Source organism: Liolophura sinensis, chromosome 6 (genome assembly GCF_032854445.1).
Source record: "Liolophura sinensis isolate JHLJ2023 chromosome 6, CUHK_Ljap_v2, whole genome shotgun sequence".
Taxonomy (NCBI): Eukaryota; Metazoa; Mollusca; class Polyplacophora; order Chitonida; family Chitonidae; genus Liolophura; species Liolophura sinensis.
Genome location: NC_088300.1, coordinates 65,650,351 through 65,669,288, shown reverse-complemented (window position 1 = coordinate 65,669,288; position 18,938 = coordinate 65,650,351). Strand labels below are relative to the sequence as shown.

Genomic DNA, 18,938 nt, shown 5'->3' with positions numbered 1-18,938 from the left:
CGTTACTTGTCTTAGTTGTATATTTTAGGATCGTCGGAGCTTGAGAACCGGAAGTCGTCATACGTGGCAAGAAGCCGGTGTAATTTTACGTCGTCGTGTAGCGTGTCATTTTGTTGACTGTGTCTTTTTCCACGCCAGGCTATTCGCCGTCAATAAAGTCAGGTAAGATACGTATGTTTTCAGTGGTTATGTTTGGTCTTATAATAGGTATTTAAGTCACATTTCTTGAGTGAATTGCTCAAGCAGAACAGCTTACAAACTATCGATTCAACAACAACATTCAGTTTTTTCCGTTTTTGGCGAAAATATGGTGAACATGCCATAGCTATCCGTTCAGTTATTTATTCATTCCAGCGAATAATCATTATTTTAGTCTTCTGTTCATCTTTTTATGTGGGGTTAGGGCGTGGTTTAATCCTATTGCGACTTCGATTCACTACCACGTATAACCAACTGAAGTATTGACCTGTTGACTACAACATACTGATTGCTATTGCTCATGCTACATTTAGCAACAACATTTCCTAATTTTTCATCCAGTCTAGAACACACATTTTCTAATTTGGGTATTTTTCTTCTTTCAGACCTGTGCAAAAAATGGCCACCTATCAAGAATTTATTCAGCAAAATGAAGACAGAGACGGAGTGCGTTTCAGCTGGAATGTTTGGCCATCAAGTCGACTAGAAGCAACTCGGATGGTTGTGCCGTTGTCCTGTCTTTTTACTCCCATTAAAGAGAGGCCAGATTTACCGCCCATTCAATATGACCCTGTCCTGTGCACCAGACCAACGTGCAGAGCTGTGTTAAACCCATACTGGTACAGTTTGTTTCTCTCTCTCTTTCTCTGCAGCTTTATTGAAAAACTGTGGCAGTGATTCATTCAAATGGAATCTTTCTTTCAAGTAACACAGTACTGGTTATCACTTGGATAGTGCTGTTTTACATATCTATATTTTACTATAAACCATATGTAATGCATTTTTCCAGTTTTCTTAAGTCAAAGGTTTGAGGATCTGTTGTAATCATAAATTGTTGTTTTTTCAGTCAAGTGGATTACAGAGCCAAAATATGGGCCTGCAACTTTTGTTATCAAAGAAATCCAGTAAGTATGAACCACTGATAAGAAAAATAGCCCTTTAGAAAGTTAATACTGTTTCTTGTTGCTTGATTTAATGCATTAACCATGAGCGTAAAGATTTAAGGGATTTGCTAAGCTGTGGTTGCTATCACATGATAGAGTGATGTAAATTTTGTGAAGAATCTGATTTTCTCCATGAACATCTGAGAAGTGTGTCAGTCAGTAATGAACGCATAACCCTCATTTTTACAAGTGACAGATTTTATACTACTACCGAGTTAAGAAAGATATTGTTATTGTTATTTTTGTCTGATACAGTTTTATGTGTGTTTTGGAATAACAGTTTCCACCTCAGTATGCAGCCATATCTGAACAACATCAACCTGCAGAGCTGATACCACAGTTTTCCACTATTGAATACACCCTAACAGTAAGTAAATGTTCTTGGGTGGCTCTGGAGTGATGATAGTGATTGATGAAAGAACCTTCTTTCCATTGGGCATGTTGGATATCAGTTGTAAGACCCTTCTTTTGGAAGTTCCAGTAGAAAGCTAAAACCTTTTAAGAGCTTATGTGACCAAAAAAATTGTATTTCATAAAAATTCAAATTTGAGATGGGGTGTAAGGGCTTCGTAGATAAGTGATTAGCATGCTAGCATCCAGCCTGATGGCTTCCTCTCTGGACATACATGGGAAGACCGTCCAGCAGCCAGCAGATGGTCGAGGATTTCCCCAACTTAATGCTGGCCACCGACGAATAAGCGAAATATTCTTGAGTAAAGTGTAAACTCTAATTAAATAAATAAGTAAATTCATATGTATCTTATAAAATGAATTTCTAGCTACATTCGTGTGGCGTTAAGCCATAATCATTCATTCATTCTAGCTACATTCATAGTTCAAGATTAAAAGCAATGGTTAATGTAGTGATATGTCCTCAGAGAGCCACCTGTCATCCTCCAGTTTACCTGATTGTGCTGGACACTTGCATGGACGAGGAGGATCTTCAGGCTGTGAAGGTGGGTTTCATTATAGTTTTTTATAAAATTTTAGTCGTAGTCCTGGACATAATAAGAGCACCATGCAAAAAGTGTTTTCCTAAATTTGGCTGCATGCAAGATCACTTTTGTAAGAGTCTACCATGAGCAGTGGTTTACTTTGGGCACTCTGGTTTTATCCATCTGGTAACCTGATTTGCATCATATAGATGAGAATTTCTTGAGTAAGGCATTAAACATTGCTCAGATAACTTAAACCACCTGTGCCTTTGTTATGAACTCAGCCTTATAGTTATTTGGCATTTCACGTAAGTTCGTGGGAATGTGGATTTGTTTTTTACACAAGTATACCTGTATTACAAGGTATGTGATTTTGTACATAAAATCTAACTCCTGTTGTTGCGATCTTAAAACATGTACTTACGTGTACTTTTCAGGAATCTCTGCAAATGTCACTGAGCTTGTTACCTCCTAATGCCTTGATTGGATTGGTCACGTTTGGTAAAATGGTTCAGGTCCATGAATTAGGATGCGAGGGATGTTCCAAAAGTTATGTTTTTCGGGGTACTAAGGACCTTACTGCAAAACAAATTCAGGTGTGTATATGCATTTAGATGATGCTTTATGATGTCAAGCGTCCTGTACGCAGGAGAGCAAGGTTCAATCTTGAGTCAGGAAGACTGAAACTTTGCCACCATCACACTTAATTGTTGAGTACTGTATTTGTTGACACACTGTGTCTGGCTGGGATGTCATATCTAATAAGGAGCATTATTATTCCAGTATATATCTGCACTGAAGCTGCATCTAGCATGTTACAATGTAATACTGTCAAGATATAACCAGAATAAAGGATTTCATATCAAGCAATAAACAAACATGATAACTAACAGCAAAAAGTTCAGTACAGAGATAATCTCCAGTCATCCCGCATCCCTGTCAAAAACTAGGAAAAAACATCGTAGAGTATTACCCCAGTATGAAGTTAATGTTTCATGGATATTTGGAGATTTATGGCAATGTATCTATTTATTACACTTGGTTTATTCTGAATTTCTTTTTCTAGGAAATGTTGGGCATTGGAAGAGCAACAGGAGGGGCTCCCCAGCAGCCCCGTGGTCCTCAGAACCCTCAGCAACAGTTCCAGCTCCCAGCTAATAGGTCAGTACTCAAGATAAATAGCACTTTCAGTTTCTGCGAAATACTATATTTCACCTAAAGTTCAGCATTTTTCAAATGTTACATTTTATTTTATTCATCCACCTTATAGGCACACTGACGATTTTTTCTCAAAGTTTAATTTCTTTAATTTCTAAAAAACTTAAATGTTAGCATCTAAAGTGTCATTTTATGGTCTTCTTGTACATTTTTACATGCTGTGCTCTAGGTGAAAAACAGTACGTGTATGTATATAGAACCATACTGAATAGAATTTCTTACGCCTTTTTGTACATATTTGTTAATACTAAAAAAAATGTACTTAGGTTATTTATGTGACATTCCATTTTGTCTGTTCTCCATACAGATTCTTGCAGCCTGTGCACAAGTGTGATATGAGTCTAACCGACCTGCTGGGAGAGCTACAAAGAGACCCATGGCCAGTCAGCCAAGGGAAGAGACCACTACGCTCTACTGGAGTGGCTTTGTCCATTGCTGTTGGATTGTTAGAGGTAACATAATACTATTTAATGCGTAGTAGTCATTAGTTTGATATCAAGTTTCAATCTTCTTTTGTATTTCAGTTGTAGCCATGAATTTAGTTACCCTAATTCCTCAACCTTTGCACATGTATGGGCAGCTTTCAGTGCATTTTATGCACATGTTTAATTTGATTTTATGGACAAAACTGCATTGGTTTGATCAGCCAATTTCTGGACTATAAGAAAAGTATAATTTTATCAGTCTACACAGAATAATGTCTTTAGAAAATAATGCAAAATAGTAATGTGATGTTACATTTGACTTTTTATAGTTGAAGTTTTTTTATAAAACCTGTTACACCGAAATTAAAACCATTTAGTGTCGACGCCAGAGATGCAGTTCTTTGTTTCTTGCTCCTTGTTTCTTTTTTCTTGTAGCAATAACTATGGTTAACTAAAGCAATATTTTTGTGTATGGCTACTTTTCTTAGGCCATTTTGACATTTATGGTTTTGAAAATGTCTGTCAGTTGCCAATTCTGTACTGGACACTAATATGATTTGGCTCTGTTTACTTCATCAATAAAAATAAAAAAGGATCACATTTAAAGGAATTCAGAAAGTTTATTTGTGGTGAGTTCAAAAGTCAGGTAATTGTTAATAGAATAAGATATATCGTCTCTAGATTGTTAGAGCCTTAGATACTAAGTCTGTAAATTGTTTAATATATGGTTTGATTTGTTTTTCCAGTGTACCTACCCTAACACAGGTGCTCGTATCATGCTGTTCATTGGAGGATCATGTACCCAAGGACCTGGTATGGTTGTTGGAGACGAGTTGAAACATCCAATCAGATCTCATCATGACATTGAGAAAGACAACTGCAAGTACATGAAGAAAGCAATGAAGGTAATTGCAGCTGATTTTCAGACCAATTTTTTTGTTTTTTTTTACGTTTAGAGCTTTACATCACAGATTGTTTTAGCATAAATGTTAATCTTCATTGTCTGTTAGCTGATAAGGAAGATTATACTGTCAAAAAGTAAATAATTATAAATCATTAAGTGAGTAACTTGGATTATTGTTTATCTTTCTCATAGCGTTTTTTTTTCTTTTGTATTTTTTACAAAGGGGTGTGTTACAGATTTAATGCTATATGATGTTGTTAGTACATTTAAAAGCTTTGAATGTAACTGTAATGGCTGCAGTTGTGTTTATATTCAGTGTTATGAAATGCATGAAGAAAATATTTGGAGTTTGAAATGTCATTATGTGAATTTAACACAGACTGTTGTCATTTTATAAAACACTACTTTTTTCTCTTAAATCTGAGCCATGGCTGCAGTGTTTTCTGGAGTGCAGAAGTTGTCAGTACCACCAGTTTTTAAGAAGTCTGTATTGTTTTTCATTGATTTCAGGAATGCCATATATATATCAAATACGACCATGAAATACCAGTTAAAATTTGTATCATAGCCTGCATGTCATGTTATTCATCCACAGCACTATGAGGCGTTAGCCAATAGATCAGCTCAGAATGGTCATGTGATTGACATCTACTCCTGTGCATTGGATCAAACAGGCCTACATGAGATGAAATTCTGCCCCAATTACACAGGGTAAGAAGTGTTATATCATCTGTTGCACAACAAAAGTGAAGCGTACTTTTTCCACTCATTCAGATTGACATTGTGTATGCATATTATAATAATAGTGGACTTTCCAATTTGAACTCATTTGTCATTAAATTAATTCACCAGTCATCTGTCTCATGGTGTTCTACTTGTGCTCCACACAAATAACACCTCTTTCCTTTAGGGACTTGTCAAGCTCACAGACATTCAGCTTCTCAATTTTCTCCATTTTCTGTCTACTCTAAATGATTTTTTGTAGATATATATATATATATATATATATGTGTGTGTGAGTGTGTGTGTGTGTTCTAGCAGTCTCTGCCATGCTTTCCAGACAGGAAGTACAGTATTTAATTGTAATTTTCTTCATTTCAGAGGTCATATGGTGATGGGAGATTCCTTTAACACTTCCCTGTTCAAACAGACTTTCCAGAGAGTGTTCTCCAAAGATGGGAAGGGAGAGTTCAGGATGGCATTTGGGGCCAACCTGGAGGTCAAGGTAACCTGACACTCTTCGTGCATTTCCTAACATATACAGTCAACATACTGTTGACTTATTTTCAAATTGTAAAGGCATGTCTTGAAGAAACTTTGACAAAGGGAAACGTAAAACAGATGGATGTAAAATATTAGTATCTGTTATATAATTACTTTTAAGTAATTTCTGTGTGGAACTAATTTTCACGGATTTCGAGGTCATTACTTTACAGCAAAAAATAATTCCAGCGAAAAAAATATCTAATATTGAATCATATACTACAGGTAGTAGTAATAAGGAAGTGAAATCTTTGCCAGGGTGACAGGAGTTGCGCTAAGAATTTTTTTTTTTTTTTTTTTTAAATTTTTAACACCAGGGTAGGGAAATTATGGTTTAAATATATAGAAACTCTGGTGCTAAGGCTTGGTGTATATAAAACAAAGTGAGAGTTTATTTGTCTTTAGTTTGATCAATCTTCGATATGCGAGCACGTGCTGGCTTCTGTTGAATGTCGCTTTGATACACACTATCCCACTGGCTGTGGCTCTCCATCTCTCATTGTTTTAATCTCTGACCCACATCACGAGGATAAGCGACACGACAGGAAACAAAGGAAGATTAAAGCCACCCATGATGAAACTTGTTTGACTTGCTTGAATAATTTTAGCCTTATTATATCTTGAAAAATTTTAAGATTTTAAGCTCTGTTTTCAGTATTCTCTTAAATACACGAAAATTAATTCCTGTGAACATATTTTGTGAGAAAATCTGCGAAAATAAATTCCAGCAAATAATAAGTACTTTACAGTATACAAAATTTGTACAAAATGATGTAATAGAAAATCATATCAGTGACTTTCCCTATAAACTTACATACACAATCTCTTTCTAATTATCCAAAAGACCAGTGACTTCCCTGTTTCTTAGTGTGATGTGCAGACGATGTCTTTCAGTTATCCTCTCATATCTCTGTTTCCAGACATCCCGGGAGTTGAAGGTATCGGGTGCTATCGGCCCATGTGTCTCTTTGGGTATAAAGGGCCCCTGTGTGGCAGACACAGAGCTGGGCCTGGGGGGCACCAGTCAGTGGAAGCTCTGCGGGATCTACCCTAACTCCACCATGGCCATAGCGTTTGAGGTTGTCAGTCAGGTTAGTACAGCCATTATAGATGTATGAAGGAATTTTGTTTTTGCTGTAGTTAAACGGGATCTAGTGGTAGGACTGTGTTTAATGTGATGTTCTGTACAACTGGTGTGTCCTCTAACTGTAAATCTGAATTCAGCTAATGTGTCTGTGCTGACACATAATTTTATGTTACAGTTTCTAATTGTATTTCAACTGAAGTTGAGAATTTTTTAAGTGGCAAGTGTTGCTTCATCCACCTTATAGGACCTTTAAAGTTTTTTTGAAGTTAGACTTTAATTATTTATCAGTAAAACTTCTCACATCAAAACGTATCATTTTAAGGCCTATTTGCCTCTGAGTGTGCATTTTCACATACCAGACTTTAGGTGCAATACAGCACTTATAATTGACCTTAAATGATTTGTAAATTAGAGCATTAATCCAAGCAAGGAAATGGTATTCACAAAGAATAAGAAGGCACTCACTGCCATTTCATCCTGAACCATTAGCAGTTTAGCAGAATGTAGGTAGGCAACGATGATGGGCAATCTTGTACGTTGCAGTTTCACTTTCATTATGTTTGATTGTTATTGTATTTCAGCATAATGCCCCTATTCCACAAGGGGGTAGAGGCTACATTCAGTTTATCACCCAGTATCAGCACTCCAGTGGTCAGAAGAGAGTTAGGGTCACCACTGTGGCCAGGAAGTAAGTTCATGTTTGACATAGGTAACATACTGACTTACATATGGGATATAGAAGAGTGAAGGTCAAGTACCACAAATATTGCTCTTCTGGGAGGTGGAAATGAACATGGGGGTTATCATTTGTATCTTTCATGAGAGAAATAGTTATGCCATTCAGCAGGCATTACAGTATTTTCTAATTATTCTTTATATTTTTTGATAATGTGATGATTTTGTGTATTTGAATGTTTTGTGTTGAATATTTTAGCTGTAGGCCTTCACAGGTATATGAAGTTGTACACGACATCATGTATGACTCTGTGGAGTATCATAAAACAAAATGTTCCGTTTTTTGATGTCCTGATGTTTGGGTGTGAAATATCAAAATGTAATAACAAAGATTATATCTGACGTGAAATAACACTGTTATTGTTGAAGGAAATGTTATTATGTTATTTCACTTATATATGAATAATAAGAGTAATAGGGAGATTGCTTGCTACAAAAAGTGGGTTTCTTCTGTAAATTTGTTTGCCCTGAGAAATTTAGCTGCTAACGGGACTGTAAGCTGTGTTGTTGTTGTTGTTTTCAGCTGGGCTGATGCCAGCACTAACATCCAGCACATCTCTGCTGGGTTTGACCAGGAGGCAGCTGCCGTGCTCATGGCCAGGATAGCTGTGTTCAGGGCAGAGACAGACGATGGACCTGATGTGTTACGCTGGCTGGACAGGATGCTTATCAGGCTGGTACGTTCGAAGGAAACTGAAACACTTTTTCACTTGAAAAGATATACAATAATTCTTAGCAGGCATTGTCATGAGACGGCTAAAATATTGCTGATGTAGTCATAATCATTCACTGTTGGAGGCACTTTGCAATGCTATCACTCAGATGGAGTAGGCAGCATTTAGTATCTAGAAAATATATAATTCTACAAAGATACTGCTTTATATAATATTTCATGAAAGAATATGTTTGGCAGAAGTCTCTATGTGTGTTTGTAAGTATTCGAATGGCTGCATATTATTATTCAAAATAAGGTCTACGCTTTTTTTTTTTTACTGTTAAGTTGCAATGCAGTTTAAAATCAAATGCCAAAATATGAACTAATAAGACGCAATGACATATGCCATGCCCTTACCTGTGTTTGACAGTGTCAGAAGTTTGGTGACTATCACAAGGACGACCCTAACAGTTTCCGCTTCTCCGAGAATTTCTCCCTGTACCCTCAGTTCATGTTTCATTTGAGAAGGTCCCAGTTTTTACAGGTGTTCAACAATAGTCCTGATGAGACATCCTACTACAGGTGAGAAAATTGGACTTGCAGCCTCATTAGTTTTCTAAGAAATATCCGATAATTATTGAGCAGTGTGTTTGCAGCCCCTGTGTTCATGCCCTGGTGAAGTTGTAGGTTCTTGCCAGACCATTCAGGCTTGTCTCCTCAAGTGGGTGTCATTGAAGAATTCTAGGTGGGGGATTGTGTTGTCTTAGTACGCCGTCGTATAAGTGAAATATTCTTGAATATGGCGTGAAACACCAATGAGATAAATAAATAACAGTCAGCTTGTTATATGACTGATATCTGAGCTTAAATTCAGACAGGATATTTCCTATTCAAGTGTCATGAAGTTCAACAATTTTGGGGTTTACCATTTTGAAGATTGGGATTTTTCACAAGTAACTACATGTATGATTTGATGGCATTGGAGTAGTTGTCAAATTGTAGGTGTACCAACAGATTTTCCTCTCTCAACCAGTGATGCTGCACTGAATCAGGACTTGCACATTATCAGACATGTTGTATACTGCGGTTTCGTCTATGACACAAATGTATATGGTCTGCTCACTGGGATGTCAAACTGTTGGGGCTACAGTTGATTGTTCAGTGTGACTAAGTTGATGTAAATGGGGCACAATCGGACTTGTGCCGATATCCCATTCTACCGTCTTCCACATTAATCCACTTACTTACCATGCGAATGTTGTTGTTACAGACATATGCTGAACAGAGAGGACCTGACCCAGTGCCTGATCATGATTCAGCCTATCCTGTATGCCTACTCCTTCAGTGGACCACCAGAGGTAGGCTACACATATTATATTATCTTGAAGACTTACCTAATTCTGATTGCTGTGTACCTGAGAAGGTGTGGCTGTTTACAATGGACTTGGCTGCATATATATGTTAACATCGGTATGTAGCGTGTCATTTGAGGTAAATATTTTTCAGTATGGTGTTAAGCAGCAACCATGCATGTAAAAAAAAAAATGTGAATCTGAGTTACCCAAGGTAATTAATAGTGAATGCTGAATTGATATTGTAAATATGATTACCTCCCTTTATATCATCTGAAGACCCTCCTGGTATAAAGTAGAATAGTGAGAGCATTTCATGTTAAGGCTCAAAGTACACTAGCTTCTGTCAAGTCACCACTAGTTCTTTTCTTGTTGTCAAAGATTTTCAGGTGTTGAATAGTAATGCAGAAATAGAGAAGAATTACGTAGAAAAATATGGTATTTATGTCATAAATATATCTTTATTGTAGCCGGTTCTGTTGGACTCCAGCAGCATACAGCCTGATCGCATCCTGCTCATGGATACATTCTTCCAGATTGTCATATACCATGGAGAGGTAAGCCAGAATATCTTGTGATAAATCTCTCAACAATACCAACATTGTCTGCCTAGAGAAACTGTCTAACAGCATCATGCATGGATCAATTTTGCATGTGAATTCTGTATTTTGGGGCGCCAGGCGACAATACCAATTCTGTTTATTTTACGAGCCTGCTTACTCCAACAAATCCAAAAACTGAATAATGATAAAACAGAAGGTTCACCTTTTTATTTTGTCCAGTCTTCATGTTTTTATAATTTTCATGTCCTTCTAGGCTTTGTGGCCATTTTACAGCAAAAATTGCTGGGATAGTCCACATTTTTCACAGATTAGATGATCTTGAAGTTTTTGTTGTATTTTACCCTCCTCTGACACTGAAGAAAGATTTTTTGCTGTGTAAAACAAGAATGAAAGTCACAAGCTTGGAACAAGCCATGTGTGTTTTAGACTGGTGTTCTGCTGTTCATCCGGAAAAACCGACTCCCTTGTCTATTACAAAATTGTGCATTCTCAGATATGCAGTATGAAATATGTATGCGTAGCCAAGCCACTCTGTTTTCCTTCTCCATGTTTAACCATCGATCATTTTTGATTCTACAGACAATATCGTTATGGAGAAAACAAGGCTACCAGAACCAGCCAGAGCATGAGAATTTCAAACAGTTATTGCATGCCCCTGTGGATGATGCTCAGGAAATCCTACAGACACGTTTCCCCATGCCTCGTTACATAGACACAGATGCTGGTGGATCACAGGTAAGCTCCTCGTTGCTGTCACTAAAACAAGTATGCCAGTTAAAACCCTGGTGGATATCTATACAGAATCTAAATTTGCCGACAGTAGAGATTTAAGATTAATGGGTGTGCCATTAAAATACGTAAGGAGTACATGTACAATACCATGAGTGCTATAAAAGTACTTTTTGGGTTGTAAAAGTGGTTTCATATAGATACTCATTGGTGGTTTTTGTACATATGGGTGTTAAAGATGTGCTAAAAATTTGTTATTCCATATACTAAAGCATTCTTAAAGTTGTGCAGTAAGAATTAAAAATCCACTTATATGACAGACCCTTCATCAAAAATTTTTATGATAAACATTATTAAAATAACGTTTTATTCTTTTCTTTTTTTTCTAGGCCCGTTTCTTGTTATCCAAGGTCAACCCATCCCAGACGCACAACAACATGTATGCATATGGACAGGTGAGTTACTCTTATTATTACTACTTTGTTCACTTAAAACTGAATTTTGTTATCGAGTAACGCATTTTTATCATCGATGTGTGCAATGTGTAGTTGGATGAAATACCCTTTTTGAGTAGCATTGTATCAGCAAGTTCTGTTTGAGATTGATGATATTAATGTTAGCTCAAACTAGTGAAGTTAAAGTAGATTAAAATAACATTTAGTGTTGTCAGAAATTTTTTCTAGTGTCAGTCTGTTCCTGATTTAACAGCATGGGCTCGTGTAACTGTAGTAATATATTTTGCTGTTGTTGTTTTTTTGATGTTGAAGATGCACACTATATGTGCACAGTATCATGCAGGCTAAAAGCACTTAGTGGGCTTCTAACTAGCTCTCCATTGGCACAGCAGAAGCAGGCTTCTAGCATACCACTAGTTTACTACTGTCACACTAGTAGCAGGCTTTATGCCCTGAGCGTGCAGATTTACTGCTGAAGTCTGTGAATATGGCAACAAGATTAACAGTCATTCAGTGTTCATTAGTCGCACTACAAGCAAACCACTGGTGAACTAGTGACGCACCCACCATACTACCCAGAGGAAGCCTTTGACCTAGCTTGTACTGTAAACCTTTCATTTGTTTTCTACTACCCTGATTCCTCAACCTTTTCGCATATGTGAGGGCAGCATTCATTGAGATTTATGCTCTTTTTTAATTTGATATTTTAGACAAAACTACACGGGTTGGCTTGGCCAATTGTAGGTCTTGGTAAAAAGTATGATTTATCACTCTACATGCAGTAGTGCCGTGTTAGTATGCATGAATAAATACCATGAACAATGTGAAAAGGTTGAAGAATAACAGTAGTCATGATTTCCAACTGGCATTACGGTATTGAAATCTTTAAATGTTACAATGAAAAGTGATGCTGGAATTCTTTTATCAGGATCACTTGTCAGTGTTGTGATTGTAAACATTGATACAGATAATGATTTGTCATGGCATAAGAGCTTAATCCTCTTGGACATGAGAAAATGTATTCAGTTTTCTATGGGCAAAAAAATTTAAAGCTAATAATATTTCACATTTTTATTTATCAATTTCATATCTATTTTACACTCTATTACACTCTATTTTACATGAATAAACCCTGAGAAAGCGTGTCCATTACTAAATTTTCTTAAAGACATTTAAATTCAGCTGAATTGCACTGTACTAAACTGTTTCTTGTTCACGTCCTATTTCTAAATCTAGGACCTTGAAATTGCACACCCTTGTGTGCAGTCGTGAATTGATGTGATATTAGACTAACACTGTGCTAATGATCTATGTCTTCTTCCTCGTTTTCTGCACATAGCCGAGTATTTCTAGCACTTCAGGGGTTTGTAGCCAGTTATTTTTTATGTTTTCATGTTTTGTGTCATCCTTGTTACTTCCTGATGTATGGGCTGGGTTTCCTGTGGATTGTCTGGGATTTGAAGAGTAAACTCCACATACAGTTGTCTTTGTCGAGATGTCTCTAGCTTGAAATCTTCATATATGGCCAGAGGATACAAAATGTATTGAGTCCTAATTGTTAAGATGCCAGTTATGCAGCATGTTATACATGTACTTCAAGTTCGAGGCTTGTCACACCTTGTCGTCAAATCAGGGGCTTGTCACACCTTGTCTTCAGATCTGGGGCTTGTCACACCTTGTCCTCAAATCTGGAGCTTGTTACACTTAGGCATCAGATTTGTAGCTTGTTACACTTATACATCAGATTTGGGGATTGTTACACTTAGACATCAGATTTGGCTTGTTACACTTAGACATCAAATGTGGAACTTGTTCCTCTTAGACATCAAATCTAGCACATGATACTAATAGACACCAATCGGGAGACATGTTACACTTAAAATAGTTATGGACATATGTGTATATCCGACTGATAACCTTTGTACACAGTAGAATACCCTGCAAGGTTTTTAAAATTGACCTTTGGAACACCCTGTTAAGTTCATCAACTGTTAGATATGTGAACTGGCCATATAGTTAGTTTTAGTTCCTGTAATGTGGAATTATAAACTGGGATAAAGTGCTTAACCTGGTGGTCCTCAGTACTAATATTAGCCTTGTTAAAGGAAAGTGGTGTAGATTACATGTTTAGATAGAATCAAACTTTATGCTGTTAATGGTTATGGTGAATACCTGATGAATGCATGGAGGAGATGGTGCAGACATCTGATATAACATGATTATAAAGGCATGTGTTGGCCAGTACTGCATGGTATGGTGGGCAAAGTCTCATGCTGTCTAGTTCAGTGATGTCATGCTTATGCATCTTGCATTTTGTACGAAAGTTTCAATTTTTTATGCAAAATCATGCTTTACATGTCTATGTACAGTGTATGTGTATATGTCTGTTACTAAAATAAATGAGAAAAAAAAAATAATGCAGAGATTGCAGAGTATATGTTAATTGGTAAATCACACCAGGTGGCAAACACTGAAGCCTGGCCACTGTCCAGACATCTGCAGACCGTGTTTTACATAACTTAATTTCAGCGGCTTCAGCCTAATGTCAAGCTCATTAATCTTTTAACGAACAAATTATGGTACGACATGAAAATTGTGACTGCACCTTCCCTTCTTTCGCTATGAATTGGTCTAAATATGATTGGTCAGTTACTTAACTTTGAAGCTCTCCCTAGATTGCAGGGGAGAACTGTCTGACTTTCAGTTAATTTACCAGTGCTACTGTGAGGTATTTAGCCATGTCACAAGCACACGATTTTTACGTTATAATTTATAGGTGGCCATCCTAGTGCTTCTCGCATGCCAGATCATAACTTTGAGGGAATTAATTTTTTTCACTTTCTGAACGTCCCACCACAAGTGGTGCCCTGGGCATATGCCATTTTCTGCAATGCCTTAGATATGCTACTGAATTCGTATACAAGAAGTTCACATGTTCTGAATGTGCATTATTTCAGATGTCTTTATGTAGAAAAACTTGTAATAGTTGATTTCGAAAATAAAATCTTTAAATTAGAACAGGTAGATTTGTTCACAACAAAGCACAGCTGAACTGATATTTCTGCCGTTTGTATCATAATGTCATATTCTGAGATTTACATAGAGTTGCTATAAGAATTTGATTTGAAAACTTTAATTGGACTCCTGTTCTACATTGCTGTCATAGGCTAAGTTGTAACTGCTGAAGCAACACATGTTAAAAATGTACAGTTTGTGTAGCATTGGCAGTTTCAAAAACTTTTAAGTACAATGCACATGTAATTAGGTTTTGTTAAAGGGGATTTTGAGTATTAAAATCATGAGCTAAAAACAAATTGTACTATACATGTTGACAAGCCCATACATCTTCTCACTATAAAGAAAACAAAGGCTTTGTCATGAGATCTCCATAGTGATGTATATCCATGAGTAACCGTGAGTAAAAACCACAAGTCATGGGCTGGGAGGTAAAGCATTTCTCTAGCTTTAGGGCAAAACTGATTAACATTCAAGGCTTGAACTGTGGTAAAGACCATGAGTCAGCCTTAAGTCGGTTTTATCTAACTAGTGTCAGTGTAACTGTTACACAGGGAGAATAAATGTTTTAATCATTTAAGAGGTACAAATGTGACTGCTGTTAATAGGTTTAATCGTAAGATTAATTTATCTAAAGAGTACATAGTTAGGATAAAATATTTAGAGGTTTTGAAAGAGGACAAATGACTGCTTCTAGGTTTACATGTAACATTATTTTGTCAAAAGAATGCTTAGCAAAAATAAAACATTTATACCTTTTGAAAAGTAGAAATAACATTTCCTTCTACAGAAACTAATTGTAAACACGCATCTCGTCTAAGCTTTGTCTTGTCCCATTGTCTTGTCCATCAGTACAGGTATATGTAAATAGCCTGGGGCAGGGGTGCAGGTTGTATGTAGAATGTCTAGGCCATTAAGCCTCAATATGTTTAATTTGCTCATCTTATCTCATCATAAGAAAGCAGCTATGAATGTAATGTTCTCTGTAGTAGTTGTGCATGAAGATGACTCATGTTCAGATTGTATACAATTACATGGAAGAGATTTAATATCTTTTAAGTTTATATATCAGTATTTTTTTTATTATACAGTATTAGTTTTCAGGTTTGCTGTTTTCACTTTGTTAATGAAAATCTTATTAAAAATCCTAAAATGAGATAAAGCATAACGTAAACTTTCATCAAAGTACCGTTGAAGCACATGACTTTGTGACTAGCATATGTGCAGACAAAATTTTGATGTTGTTACATGAAAAAAAAAACAAAAGCAATATGTGTTTATGTTTGTAAAATTTCTCGTTCTCTCAGTACCTGAAAACATAGGTAAACTGCAATGTAGACTTCTGTCATTGAAGTGCCCTATATTGGCATTGATTGAATTGTCAAGTATATACATATAATATATACAAAGCTGCATTCTTTTATATAATTGCTATTATCAATCACATTTACGCTTGAATTGGCTTTTTTTTCTTTGTTGATATTGTATTGATATTATCTTGCTCATTGATTTCAGGATGCTGGAGCACCAGTGTTGACAGACGATGTGAGTTTACAGGTATTCATGGACCACCTGAAGAAGTTAGCGGTGTCCAGCTCCTCATGACGACCATCACCAAGCCTTCCCACCCACATGATCAATACAAACAGGCAGACGGACACTGCGACAGAAGGCCTTGTCACGGGTCCTCCAAGTCTAACCGTTAACACATCCTCCAGCCCAGACATCACTTCTCATGAGCAAAGCATAACACTTATATAGCTCACACCAAAATCGTCAGTCTTAACATCAACTACAAAACATTGTGCTAATGTCAAGTTGTTAATTTATCAACTATCATTTATAGTATATTCCTCCAAAGATTTCAGGACTTTGGTTTTAATGATATACTTTCTTATTTGTATTTATATATTAGTCTTATGTGTCATGTGTTTCAGGGTATGTTATTATTATGATCATTACCTGAACCAGTTTTAATCCTCAGATCACAGCTATGGCCAGGTATTTGTGTGTAGATTTTGTCTTCTGTTCCGCAGTGTAATAAAGTGGGAAGGCTTGCTCTGTATGTGTAGGCCAGTCAGCAATACAAATCTTCTGTAGTATATACTGGTGTGCTCTAGATCAGATACTTATTTTGACAACTATGCTATTAAGATGTGACGTTCTTTTGACGAATGATCTTTTTTATTTATCCCTGATAAAGGAGCTTACTATGTACCAGATAAATCCTTAGAAGCTGACTATAACAGTGACGTACGTTGTAGCAGGTTCATATTGCACCAATGAATACACAGTACATCTATCAATTGTAATCAAAACCTTGATCAACTGTCAAATGTCCACTATACTTGTAAATAGAGAATTTCCGCTGATATATATATGTGTATTTTATTTATGAGGGTATTATGTCACAAAGGAATATGTTTATGCACCCACTCCCTGATTATTTCTGAAGTATGTGAATAAGCACATCTGTACGTGGGAAGGTCTGTCAGCAACCTGTGGATGGTCATGGGTTTCCCCTCAGACTCCGGTTTCCACCCACCATAATGCTGGCCGCTGTCCTATAAGTGAAATATTCTTGAGTATGGTGTAAAACACCAGTCGAATAAATAAATGATAAGCGCATCTGGGATGCTACATGTAGCTAAGTTTTGTGGACCTTACCTATTGTTTGCAGCCTTCCTACCAACAAAACAGTTTCCCACTAACATACAGATTTTCTGTGTAAGTTCTGGTCATTCTTGGATCCACTTTTCTTCCCTTCACTATGGTCAAACTGACCTATTATAAGACGCAGTTATTAACGCTTACTTAATAATGGCCTGTGCATATGAGTTGTTAAGTTGGTTACTTCCTTACTTATTAATTGCAGCCTTCATAACATTAAGAGGGAAATAGAGGGTGCAGTAGACACCTGTACAAAGACAATTGAAAACTGTATCTGAAAATAACTATTTTCTTTTAGATTTTATTGTTTTCACTGAATTAAATGCTGTCAAGTGATTTTACGGTGAGCTTTATGGACCATATTAATTACCTCATATTCGCTTTTTCAAGCACATGTGCACATGAATAAAGTTCACAAGAAATTTATTCATACCTGAATAGAAAAGTTTACAGAAAGTTATTGGCAACATACATTACCAATGTGCTGTAGGAAGTTCGTCTCAGAATTTAAATATTTGACTTCATGTTATGACTTCAGTGAAAAAAAAAATATAAGTAGAGGTATTTCAGATTATGAAATTCTGCTGAGAGAATATCTTGTTACCAGATGCATATGTAAGTCTCACTTGTAACTAGGAACCTGTAGCATGTCTGGTTTGGTTGTGTCTTAAAAAAAGCCAGTTTTCTTCTCCCCTGATTCAAGTCCAACTGACCCATCACAGAACCTGTAACATGTCTGGTTTGGTTGTGTCTTAAAAAAAGCCAGTTTTCTTCTCCCCTGATTCAAGTCCAACTGACCCATCACAGAACCTGTAACATGTCTGGCTTGGTTGTGTCTTAAAAAAAGCCACTTTTCTTCTCCCCTGATTCAAGTCCAACTGACCCATCACAGAACAGAGTATTAAATGTATTAACTCTCCATCCTGCTCACATGTGTGGTACTTTACCACCCATCCCCACATAATGTATTTAAACGCTTCATTTACCTTCTAAAATGGCCCAACCTTCTAAAATATGAAAGTTACCTATTGTTACATGTATATTGTTGTATTTGTCAATGTGTGTGTTTAAGGAGTTCATGCAGATGCTTTGTTATGTTTTATTTACATGTATTGTGTGACTGCTATTGCTAAAATCTCTACATGCTTCATTCTCTGTTAGGCTCTAGTGTGCTGATCTGTTATTGTTCAATACACTCCTGATTTTCTCAGCTGTCACACTACATGTCTGAAGTAAGTTCATTCTTGTGTTGAAATAAAAAAAAGTTATAAATCTAGGTTGCCAATGTTCAATAGAGTGTATCATCTCCATTGTTATAATTCATTTGCTGGAAACATAAAACATTATTTATACCATGTTATACCATTGCGTTGTTTCAATTTTTTTACTTTATTAAGATTTGTTCACGTCATCACATCACTGCACTGCTCTGAAAACTCCATAAAAGCCTTGGAAATCGAGTCAAGTGGTGCAAAACCGTTTACAGGCTGCATTATAGGTTTTAATTTTTAAACCAAAAGGCATGTTTTCAAGTATATGATAAACTTTTGGCAATAAAAATATGAAGTGCTTGGCATTGTAGAAATGATTCTATGTACACACGTATTAAACCGACTCATTTTAGCCAAAGTGTTCCTCTCACTGCTGCCGGTCCGCCCCTGACGGATGACTTCATCCAGCACTGAACTACTTGAGCACTTTTTAGTCAGGAAGTACATAGTGAAAGTGGTGGTTTGGTTTTCTCCATCCATAAACTTGACTGCCATCACACAAGTTAAAAATTCTTCAGC

General features: G+C 36.5%; 1 protein-coding gene across 1 annotated transcript; it reads left to right on the top strand.

Annotated features, from left to right (window-relative positions):
• Positions 1 to 54: 54 nt before the first annotated feature.
• Positions 55 to 18,501, top strand: LOC135466246 (protein transport protein Sec23A-like). The gene is made up of 20 exons (XM_064743655.1): positions 55 to 162; positions 585 to 818; positions 1,046 to 1,103; positions 1,423 to 1,509; positions 2,021 to 2,098; positions 2,515 to 2,673; positions 3,144 to 3,238; positions 3,603 to 3,747; positions 4,467 to 4,625; positions 5,220 to 5,335; positions 5,726 to 5,849; positions 6,808 to 6,978; positions 7,556 to 7,662; positions 8,233 to 8,386; positions 8,795 to 8,946; positions 9,635 to 9,722; positions 10,187 to 10,273; positions 10,859 to 11,014; positions 11,398 to 11,463; positions 15,994 to 18,501. Exons 2-20 carry the CDS (start codon positions 598 to 600, stop codon positions 16,081 to 16,083), a joined length of 2,313 nt encoding a protein of 770 aa, XP_064599725.1. The 5' UTR covers positions 55 to 162; positions 585 to 597; the 3' UTR covers positions 16,084 to 18,501.
• Positions 18,502 to 18,938: the final 437 nt, after the last annotated feature.

Coding starts and splice junctions, on each gene's coding strand:
- LOC135466246 (XM_064743655.1), top strand. CDS start 598: ATGGCCACCTATCAAGAATTTATTCAGCAAAATGAAGACAGAGACGGA. Junction 1,104..1,422: donor TTTGTTATCAAAGAAATCCA/GTAAGTATGAAC, acceptor TTGGAATAACAG/TTTCCACCTCAGTATGCAGC. Junction 8,947..9,634: donor GATGAGACATCCTACTACAG/GTGAGAAAATTG, acceptor TTGTTGTTACAG/ACATATGCTGAACAGAGAGG.